The sequence below is a fragment of the Lycorma delicatula genome, chromosome 5 (assembly GCF_047948215.1).
Source record: "Lycorma delicatula isolate Av1 chromosome 5, ASM4794821v1, whole genome shotgun sequence".
NCBI classification, from domain to species: domain Eukaryota; kingdom Metazoa; phylum Arthropoda; class Insecta; order Hemiptera; family Fulgoridae; genus Lycorma; species Lycorma delicatula.
This window is the reverse complement of record NC_134459.1, coordinates 112,067,810-112,080,075: the sequence shown is the minus strand read 5'-3', so window position 1 is coordinate 112,080,075 and position 12,266 is coordinate 112,067,810. Positions and strand designations below refer to the sequence as shown.

General features: G+C 31.8%; 1 protein-coding gene across 1 annotated transcript in view; it reads right to left on the bottom strand.

Moving 5' to 3' along the window:
- LOC142325728 (AMP deaminase 2-like) overlaps nucleotides 1-11,635 on the bottom strand; it is an 80,322-nt gene extending 68,687 nt beyond the window's left edge. Inside the window, exons 1-3 of the mRNA XM_075367759.1 lie at nucleotides 11,608-11,635; nucleotides 8,800-8,911; nucleotides 5,402-5,525 (exon numbers count right to left, since the gene is read on the bottom strand). Of these exons, the coding sequence (XP_075223874.1) occupies nucleotides 5,402-5,525; nucleotides 8,800-8,911; nucleotides 11,608-11,635 (264 nt within the window). The remainder of the gene's footprint in view (nucleotides 1-5,401; nucleotides 5,526-8,799; nucleotides 8,912-11,607) is intronic.
- Nucleotides 11,636-12,266: the final 631 nt, after the last annotated feature.

Sequence of the window (12,266 nt, the reverse complement as noted above, 5' to 3'; positions counted from 1 at the left end):
CTTTTGGGGGATTTTTTGAGCCATTCCCTCATTATAATTTCTAGAGCACAGTTGAATAATGGCAGTGAGAGTTTATTGCCTTGGTGGTCCTGTTTTGATCTCAAATGGTTCCGAGAATTCGCCTCTGAATTTTACTTTCAACTTAGTGTTGGTGAGGATAAGTTTTATCATCTTTATTAATTTGGTATGCAGTCCAAAGTGTCTTAGAATTTTTAGTAGGGATTCTCTGTGAATTCAGTCATAAGGTTTCTTGAAATCTACAAATGTTATCACCATGTCTCTGTTTCTTTTCCTGTTGTAATCCATTATTAGCTTGAGACTCATGATCCGGTCTGGACAGCTCCTCCAGGGTCTGAAACCTTCCTGGTATTCTCCTAGTTCTTTCTTGAAATGTGAACCGGTCCTGTTGAGGATGACTCTTGAAAGAATTTTGTATGTTTTGTCTAGGAACGAGATTTCCCTGTAATTGTTAGGGTCTGTTTTGTCCCCTATTTTAGGTAGTGGATGGATGTGGGTTGTCTTCCAGTGTTCTGGTAGTTCTCTCCTTTGGTCCAGATGTTGACAAGCTATTGATGAAGGGAGATTTTTGGTGATCTTCCTGGATATTTCCAGATCTCTACAAAAGTCTGATCTTCTCCCACTGCTTTATAATACTTCATCTCAACCAGTGCTTGGTAGACTTCTTTTATTGTGGGAGGGGTTGATGTTTTCTGGTGGTGTTTTTATTGGGGCATGGTGTTGAAGTTTAAAAGTTCTGTTGGTTCTTCGCAATTCAGGAGTTTTTTTTTAAATATTTATCTAAGATTTCTGCATTATCTTTATTGTTATGGGCCAGTTTGCAATTTTCATTCTTTATTAGTAGGGTTGGAGGTTTGTATTTTTGGAGATGATTTTTGAAGGTTTTGAAGTAGTCTTTTAACTGTGTTTTATTGAATTCTTCTTCTGTTGACTTCAGTGTGTCTTTATGGTGTTACCTTTTTATTCTCCTTAGGATTTGGGTGGTTTCTTTTCTTTGTTTTACTAGATTTTGGAAGGATGTTTCTGATTTTTGGGATTGGTGAAATAGTCATGCTTGATGTCTTTTCTCCATTGTTTCGTCACATTCGCTGTTTCCCCATTGGTGTTTTTTATGGGATTTTATTGGGGCTAATTCTTCTGCGATTTGTATAATGTTGTTGACTAGATTTTCAAGTTTATCCATGACTGTTATTTTTCAGTTGCTTTTTAAATCTATTTTTCTTTTAGTTTTAGGGGCTTTAATTTCATTATTAAAAATTATTTATTTTTTATAAATAGTAATTACTATTAAATATGGTAAAGTAATTTTGACTAAAGATAAGAATACATTTAAATATATTTCTAGAATTATGCAATCACTGAATGTAATATTAAGAAAAATTTTTTTTCACTGAACTGAAAAATTGCATAGAATTTTTTCATTATTTGAAATGCTTGTAAAAAAAGGAATTCAATGCAGGAAATAAAAATGTAATAATACAAAATGTATTTTGAAATAATCAAAATTAATTCTATTTATTCTGTTCTTTAACATAAGGATTTGAAGTGCATTCTATTCATGAAGATGTGTGTTTTTCCAGATCAGAGCGGGTAGAACAATGCATATTTATTTTCCTACTTGTCCTCCAACATCAAAAACAATACTGTCTTAAACAATTTGTTTCATCAGAAATTTCACATGCTGTGAGATCTAGCTAACAGCTAATCTGATTTATAATACAATTTAAAGAATCGCGTGTGACCGATTCTAAGTCTGGTCACCGCTACTTGTTCACGGCGAGTCAACTCAAAGTCGCTTTTCCATTTATAAGGAGAAGTTTTTACTGAGTTTAATTTTGTATTTAAACTCCTCCATTCAGCATTCCACTTGTTTTTTACTATGTTTGTTAGACGGTTTTTAACATCTGCCACTCTTACAGGAAATGCATCCAAATCATCGCAGACTGTTGCTTTTCTGGCAGCTTCGTCTGCGATTTCATTACCTGTAATTCCAGCATGCACCGGAGTCCATACAAATACGCATCGCTGTCCTCGTTGTTTTAGAACGTATAAAATGGACAGGATGTTTGCAATTAGGACATCCTTAATGTTCTTGTTCCGAATTGCGACAAGTGCACTTAAAGAATCGGAACATTTTAACACTCTCTCTTCGCAATAGTGTTCAGTGTAGCGAAGAGCTTGCTGAATTGCAGTGAGTTCTGCCGTGTAGACACTGGCCACATCTGGCAGTTTCCAAAAGTGGGCTTCTCCATTTACATATATTGAGCATCCAACACCATGTTCGGTTTTAGAACCGTCAGTATAAATTCTAATATGTTCTTCGTAAGTACTGACGGTTGCCAAAAATTCCTGTTTGATGATCACTGCTGGTTTCTTTTTTATTTCTCCTTGAGAGAGATCCAACCTTGTATTTACCGCTGGCAAGAGCCATGGCGGTATTTCTCTAGTAGAAATTGCCAATGTATCTGGAAAGGCAATTTCGTATTTACTTCTTAATTCGTGGTACCTAATTCCGGCTGGTCTGGAATAGGTAGCACGACGTTCGTATAATGCAGCCATAGGATGGTTATTGAAAAGTTTATTATTTATATGGGCAGGATAAGCCCATATATTTGCTGCGAATCTTAGTAAAAGGATCTCTCTTCTATAATGTAGTGGCATTATTCCGGCTTCAGACATCAGACTAGCCGCCGGACTTGTGCGGAAAGCACCAGTTGCATATCTTATTCCGCTATTATGAACTACGTCTAACTTTTTTAAATGCGACTTTCTAGCGGATGAATATACGATACATCCGTAGTCTAGTTTAGATTGAACCAATGCTTTATACAATCTCAGTAATGTCTCTTTGTATGAGCCCCAATTTAAGTTCGATAGACATTTTATAATGTTTAGGGCTCTTTTGCATCTATCACTCAAGTCCTGTATATGTAATCCCCATGTAAGGGATTTATCCAATACCAGTCCTAAATATGTTACATTGTCTTTATATTGTATTGGATTATCATCAATTGTCAACGCAGGACTTTGATGAGGAATTCTCTTCCTACAAAAGTGTACACAGCACGTTTTTTCTGGTGAGAATTGGAATCCGTTATTCCTTGCAACTTCATTTAGAGCATTGATCGCTCGTTGCAATTTGTACCTCACCATAGCAGTCTTGTTGCTGGCATACACAATTGCCAGATCATCAACATAGACGCTTTTGCTGATTTCTGCTGGAATGGCTAATATCAATTTATTAATGGCAATGGTAAATAAGGTACCGCTCAACGGCGAGCCTTGTGGTATGCCATTTTCCAAGATTCTTTCACATGAATATTCATTGTTGACGCGTACTTGGAAGGTACGGTCATTCATATAGTTGCTGAGCAGTATAGGCAAATTGCCACGAATGCCCCATTCATGTATCTGGAGCATTATACCATGACGCCAGGTCATATCGAAAGCCTTCTGAAGATCAAAGAAGACTCCGACACAATGTTTCCTTGTAATGAAGCTGTTATATATAACGTCCTCTAAGCTGATCATTTTATCAGTGGTAGAATGGTATTGCCGAAAACCTGCTTGATACGGTGATATCAGGTTTTCTTTTTCCAAAACTCAGACGAGTCGATTATTAATCATTTTTTCAAATATTTTTCCCATAGCGTACGTCAAGGAAATAGGACGATAGCTATTGGGGTCAGTTAAATTTTTATTTTTATTTGGTATTGGAACAACATGAGCTTTTTTCCACTGCTGCGGGTACATTCCATCCCGCCATATTTTATTATATAGTTCTAATAATCTACGCTTTGCAGTGGTATTCAGCTGCCTGATCATATTATAATGGATTTCATCCGGACCAGCAGCTGTGTTACCTGATTTTTCCAACGCTTTCGCGAATTCTTCTATTTTAAATGGTACATTATATGAGTAATTATACTCAGTTCTGAAGTTTAGTAGACCTTCAAGTTGTTCTCTTTTAGTACGAAAATCTTCTTCGTAGTTGGCCGTTCTGCTGGCCTTTTCGAAGTGATTGGATAATAGCTCTGCAATTTCATATGGAGTGTCTTTTATATCATCTTCATCTTGAAGGCTAGTTATGGGAGCAAAATCATAACGCCCACAAATCGCCTTCACTTTCCTCCAAACATCTGCTGCAGTAGTGGTTTTGTCGATGGATGACACGTATTGCTGCCAGGATCGTTTCTTTGAGTCTATCATAAGACGTTTTGCATACGCCCTGTATTTCTTAAAGGCAACAAGATTTTCTATGCTAGGACGCTTCTTAAAGGCGTTATACGCCATTTTCCTTCTTTTTATAGCTTCACTTATTTCATCGTTCCACCATGGAACGGGTTTCTCCGTAAGTTTCCCAGATGTTTTGGGAATATATCTCGATGCCGACTCAAGTATTGCATTTGTTATGGCGTCGACATCGTCCCCGATTACTCCAGTTGTTTCAGGGAGTATCGTTCTAGCTGTGAAGCTCGTCCAGTCTGCCTTATCAAATAACCATCTTTTAGAGATGGGATATGTTTTTCTTGTAATATCAGTTACAATTTGCACCGGGAAATGATCGCTTCCATGCAAATCGTCTAAGACATGGAAGCTGTACCTCGGTGCTATCGATCCGCTTATAAGTGCAAGATGTATACAGGACGTCGATCCATCTCTGGCATTGAAAAAGGTTCCTGATCCGTCGTTTAAAATAATAAGTTCTGAATTCATCAGGAACCTTTCCAGTTCTCTTCCACGGGGATCTACTCGATCTGATCCCCAAAGAGAATTATGAGCATTAAAGTCACCCACCAGTAAAACAGGTGGGGGAAGTTCGGAAACTAGTCTTGCTATGTCATCCTTATTCCAATCAAAATTCGGCAAGTATATGCTGCAAACAGTGACCTGAAACGGATTATTAATGTTGTCTATGGTGTCATCTAGAGATGGCACAAAGAGAAAAGTGTTGCTCTCTCAAGAGAGCAGATGAGAAGTGGAACAGTATTCTGTATTTTACTATCTATTCTGATATTGAAGTTTTATCAATTCCTTAAACAGAACATATAAATATATAATGTGAAACAGTGAGTTGTACAATCAGCTTTTACTTCACTGCTGTACTCCCTGTTCCAAATTGCTAGAAGTAATATAAACACATCACTATTGACACCTTACAAACTAATATTAATCACATACCACACGCCTCCACTTAATCTTATGTTGCAGAATGCTATAGTCCAACACTTCTAAAGGAGACGTAATATGTTTTGTCATTTTTCATTTGTGATAATCAATATAGACATAAAACAGATCCTTGTAACATATAAAAAAGCTATCAATAAAGAGCAAATAATCAAATTATAATATAAGTATACTTATATAGAATCATAAAGCTTACCGGACCACAAGAATCACAATTACTCATTCCTTCCACAATTACTCTTTTAAAACAAAGGCTATTTCTATCAGTCGTAACCTGTAACTTAGTTGGGGCACTACAACTGATTGAATGTTTTGTTATTCTAAAGGAAAAAGTAATTAAAAACAATGATATTTTTATTTTTCTAAAACAAATCATAAAGAGAAAACATATAAATAATAAAACAAAACTTAAAACTAATATTGAAATCATATTAATACTCACCCCATTACCCAAATATGAGTAATATTACCAATTTTTATGAAAAAGAAATTCATTAGTTGAATTTGAATAGAGTGCATTATTAAATAAAGATTCTTTTAGTGAATTCAATTTTTTATTTATGATTTTTTAAATAATTTGAACATTTCTAAAATAACTTGACCTTGATAATTCAAAATATATTTTGGAATAAATTTCAATTTTTGTTGTTGTGTGTATTACCTTTACTTACTGCATTTTGGTGACAAGACATTATTCACTTTTAGACTTACAATCTGAAGATAAGACAGAAATCTTAACATTACCAAATAAATAGTACAAGAGTTTAATAAACCCAAGTTTTATTAATGACTATTCATGTAAAAATTAAAACTATAATATTTATAATATTGATCATAAAACTAGGGAACAATATCACAACAATAAAAGAGACAATATCACTAGATATTGAAGAAGCTAGACCTGGTAATGCTGGGTGGATCACTTCCTTTGAAAAAAATTTACATGTTTTTTATTATTAAAATACTATAATTTCTTTTCCTTCAGATTAAACTCAGGTAAAAACAAGACTCACTATAGAAAAATACACCCTCCAAAAAAAATGAAAATAGTGACATTTTACTCGGAAAGAGGAGTGAAACAATTAAAATTTAGTAGTTTTACAAAACTACAAAATCACCTTCTGTTGCAGTCACCTGCACGATGATTTTGAAATTTGAACAGACTGAATCAGTAGAAGATGCCGCCAGAAGATCAGAAGACAAAGATCTTCCACAAATGAAGAAAATATTGAGTCTGTAAGGAGCAGTATATCAGAGGATGTCACACACAATGTCAATATGAAAATGGGCATTAGTCAAACATCATTATGAAAAATATTGGGACAAGGATTTAAAAATGTTTCCTTGTAAAATCCAGTTAGCTCATAAAGTGGACTTCAACAATTATGTACTACAGCTGGAATACTGCTGGCAATTAATTAACACCAATGATTCTGATTAATCCTTTTTGTCTAATTTGTAAATAAGGGACTAAGCCCATTTCCACCTTAGTGGCTATGTAAACAAACAAACTGCTTGTTTTTGGGGTACTGCTACTAGCCACAAGTTACACATGAAGGTCCGTTACAGCCACAAAAAATTAAGGTGTAGTGTGCTGTTTCTCAACAAACAATCATCACGCTGTATTTCTTTGAAGAAAATATGGTGTTTTGGTGACAGTGAGTAGCGATAGATATTAACAAATGCTTGAGTAATTTTTCACTCTGGATCTTGGAGATGGCGTTGAAGAGGCCTGGTTCCAACAAGACGAAGTCATGGCTCACACCAGCAGAGCTACAATAGTTTGGAAATTGAATAATTTTGAAAAATTTAGATTTTCATTAGTCTTCAATGTCACCGGATTTGACAGCTCCTGATTTTTTTTCTTTGGGAATATGTGAAAGAAAATGGTACTTATGTATTAGTCCATCGACCATAACCATTAAAAATTTTAAATACAACCAACAATTGCTTTGCTCGCTAACTTTGTGTTAATTAGTTAAAGTTAGCAAAAGAAGTGAGCATAAGTTAAGTTTGGTTAAATTATATTTATAAAATAAATAAATATAAATGGTTATAAAAATGGTAACATAATGGTTACATCAGGTGATATTAACAATAACACAAAAGTTTGCAATTTATTGGTCGATGGGCCAATACGCAAGTAGCAAGAAAGTATTTACATCAATAATCCATAAAATTTAGTAGAGCTAATAAAACAACATTCGAACCAAAATAGCAGCAATACCAGAGGTTTTGTATGTGTACAAACATTGGTTTTAACTATGTAAAATATGTTAAAAAGAGCTCAAATATGTCCAAACCAGAAGTCAGCATTTAAAAGATATTTTTAAAACCTAATTCAATAAATCAGGTTTTGACTGAAATTTAAAGATAAAAAAATTGGTTTTGATTAATTTTTAATTTTTTATTAAAAAAAAATGAGAAGTTACTTTTGGCCAAGGTGTTATTAGATGAAATTTTATTTTGGGTTTTTCCAAATCGAACATTAATTAAAGATCAAATAAATATTTATTTACTGAAGTAAATTTATAGAATACAAAATTGATATAAATATGGATTTAGCAGATCAGCAGGTTATTGAATCAAAAGACAAAGTGAACAAAAACCAAACAAAAATATTTGTGCTATGCTCTAAAAAATGACTAAAAATTAAATGATGACTGCATAGAATATCAGTAAAGAGCAATGAATGGTTTGGCAGACCCTCAACCACTAAAAATATAGATAATCAAGAAAATTCAACAATCAGTGAATGCTGACTGGTTGATTTCTCATGACAATGTTCTACAGCTACAGATCAAAAGTCATTTGGATTTTCTAGCAAAACAGATCATTTCACAGGTTCAGCAGCCTCCCTGCAACATTTATCTTTTTCCAATGATGATTTCACTCAAAAGGATAAGATTTTAGGAAGAAGATGAAATTAAAAGAAAAGCAAAAAAGTGCCTGCTGAATATTTCTAAAATAGAAAATTATGAAAAATATTTTCAACAGTGGAAGAAACACTGAGACAAGTGTGTCAACTCAGAAGTGGGGTACTTTGAAGGAAACTAACTAGGTGTTCAAATATTCAGATAAAATACTTTTTCCTGGCCTGCAGTCCAGTATAATTTTTAATTGGTCCTTTACAGAATTCAAATGTATACTAAATGAGTTAAAAAAAACTGCTTCATGATGGGTGCAATTAGCAACAGTGCTACTTTCAATATCATTTAAGTTCTTGAGTAAGATGATAAAATATATTGCTTATAAGCTGAAATGTCTCAAGAGTGACATCCTGAAAACTTAAGTGTGTGAATAATATAAAATGCTAATGGGCAAAATTACATTCAATGAACTGATTGCTAAAGATCAATGAAATAATAAATCCTGGGTACAATTCACTGTTGGCATTTTAAATGGTTTTCATTGAAGTTGATGCCACTTATATTTAAAAAAAAAACACTTAAGGAACCATATAACATCTGCAAAAAAATTTTCTCTAAATACAATTTCACACGTTGAAAAGTGAATCATTTGTATACTTTTTGTAGTTAAATGTTCATTATTACCTAGTATTAATTATGAATTTCATTGAGGAAGAAAACTTACATTACATTTGACTGCTGTTCACGAACTTGATTTCTAACAATAGGAAATTGGTCTTCATCTTGGTTAATGTGTTCTGGATGATATAAATCATGTGAAATTAATTGAGGTGAACCTGAATGTAGAAAAATAACAAAAAACACAATAAGTTTTACAAACATTAATAAACTTGTGGCTACAACTGAATGAAATTTGTGACTGTTATTACTCCATTTAGCATGTCATTGCAATCCTCTGTTTTTTCTCAAATCTTTCATTACATACTTTTCTTAAATTATAACCTAGATCCTTCTAATCAATGGAGGTGCTAATACTACAATTGTTACAATCTAGTAACACTCTGTTTAAATATTTTTTATCACTGCTGGCAAACATCACAATCAAGCACCCAGAAATAATCTTGATTTAAAACTCCTAGTTTCTCATTTACTTCAACTAATTCAGCCATACATTTCTCATCTCATTTACTGCAACCTAAATCCATCCACAAAATTAAAATAAACTTTAATCTGCAATTCAAGGATTCCTGGATTCTCTACCTTTGTCTCTTATTATCTATATTCCCTAGTCTTTTTAAATCAATAATACACAGATTCTGCTCAATAATTGCTGTGCTTTTCATCTTTCCTACCCATACTCCCTATATTAATAAACCATATGTTCAAGTATGTTGATAAAAGATCATGTTTTGAAAAACAATTCACTCCACAAACACTCCGGATACATATACTCTTCTACTCCTTCAAAATATTCCACAAAAACTCTTATTTTTGTGCCTTGACTGAGCCTAAACCCTTATTGTTAACAATCATCATACAAAATTGAGTATCAGTCCTTCAGTTAACTGTTAATAGTTTCTATTAAATGCTTCAACAAATTGTATTTGTCTTCTACCTTTTTTATTCTGTTCAGATCTTTTAATTTTAACAGACCTCTACTTGAACTGTAAGTTAAAGTTCATTGAGAATTTATTATTTTTTAACTGAAAAATATTTTTGCTATATTGAATTAGGTCTTTTTTGTTCTCAATAAAAGTAGTTTAACATGCAGTAATACATCCAGTACTCAGTATTAAGTCACCAGAGATAGCAGTAATAAAAAAGGTCATTATTACTTTATTTACTTTCATTTAGTATTTGTTACAAGTCTTTCTTTTTTTCCTGTTTAGCCTCCGGTAATTACTTTTCAGATAATACTTCAGAGGATGAATGAGGATGATATGTATGAGTGTAAATGAAGTGTAGTCTTTTACAGTCTCAGTTCGACCATTCCTGAGATTGTGTGGTTAATTGAAACCCAACCACCAAAGAACACTGGTATCCATGATCTAGTATTAAAATCCATGTAAAAATAACTGACTTTACTAGGACTTGATCGCTGGAACTCTCGACTTCCAAATCAGATTATTTGGGAAGACGCATTCACCACTAGACAAAGTCGGTGGGTCTCGTTATGAGTCTAAAATGACAAAACAGTACGGTTTCAAATTCCATTATTTTTATAAATTTATGCCACAATCTACATAAATTAAATAGGGAACATAAATTAAATAGGAAATTTATGTAGGCAATCTACATAAATTAAATTCATACTTTGATTTTTATGTTTATTAAACACAAAGAAACAATAAACACTATTTTTTATATATTGTTACAATCATTAAAATAAAAATTAATTTCAAAGATAAACATGAAAAGATGGTAATAATATAACAAAGGCAATCAGGTCAGGTGAATTTACAATCAAAGCAAGCAATCTTCTTGCTTTAAATTGAGAAGATAAAGAAGAAGCTCTACATGTTCTGACTCACACAATTAACTACTTTATTGAGTCCTGAGTAAGAAAAGTGAATCTCTCATAGTTTGATGGTTCAGCAACAATTGAAATGCTACAGGGAAGCATCCTGAAAATAGAAGGAATTGAAAACAGAGGGTAAAATAAGATGCTGACAGCTAACTTTTTCAATGAATTGGTTTTCATAGATTACCAGTTAAGAAGGCTGGATGTAATTACAATGTCAGCATTCTTTTGGTGCTAATGACCACCTTAATAAGAAAATAAGTTTTATTTACATAATGGGTGAGCATTCATTGTTACAATACTGTATTTGGTTATCTCTGACTCAATTATAAATTTTACTTCTGAGATGGGGCAAAGGTATAATTTATTATTTATGATGATAATAATTATTTTTTATTATAAACATTATGTTGTACTGTGAATTAGAATAGTTTTATAATATACTGTACTATATAAATTACTTTATTTTAATTTCTATACTGCAATTTTACATTAAGTTAAAATAATTATAAAAAAATTGAAATCATATTGATATATTTGATAAAATTAGGTTGTATTATACTTCATGGTAAATAAATATTCTGTTGTAAGCTTGAGCTTTCAAGATTGATTCAATTAATCATTATGAATTTAGTGATATAACTTGTTTACAAAGATGGATTTCAATGATGAAAATTCTATTTGTGGATGTTTAATGGTTTATTAAATTATAAAACAATTAGAATGCTTATAAAAAAAAAAATATAAACATCAACTTGAAACTTTTTATAATTTTTTTAGCAGAGGGGTTTGTGGTTTTCATCATATTTACAATATGTTTAGTCTTTTATTCTTCTGAATACTTTTATGGAGGGAGGGCTGTTTTAAACCAGTACCATATTATATTCATTTTAAATCATTAAAATAATATTTACAAAAAACAGAGATTTTAAAGAATAATTACTAAAATATCTGGTTAAATAAAATGTAAATAAATTTGTTGTAAAGTAATTAATGTTACACCACACTTACTTTCTTTTGGAAAAAAATGTTGGTCCATTTTTATCTTGCATTAAAGACTTTATAAACAGATCTAATATGAAGCAACTTGTCAATATGTGTTACAATGACTTAAATGAACAGTTTGATCAAGTTGATCTAAATACAAAAGGATACAAACAATTTCTAAAATTTACTCTAAATTTAATATCAAAACAATATTATTATATGTCTTATCCCTAAAAAAACATAATATTATTTTCCTTTATTCAAAATTTAGTCAGATTTATGTAAACTGATATAGTGCAATTTACTTTTACTATTAAAGAATATTCAATCTGTGATTTTGAAACATGTGTTTGATATAATTATAAATGAACATATAATATTGTTACAGCTGTTTTAAATTTTATCTGCATTTTTTTTCTAAATGCATGTTAAAAGTTTATTTAAATGTCTTTCGAGTGAATTTTAGGATTTTTTAGATTTTAGTTGGATATAATGATATCACAAACAACAATTTAACATTTTATAAAGAAAATTTATACCTATTCTCATGTCTTCTAAAGTTAAAGAACTTAAAGTTAAAACAACAGATAATATATTACTAATATAAAATTATAATACACTAGGAATAAAGATTAAATTTACTCCTAGATAAACATTCCAGGAAACCACTGATAATCCCAAGA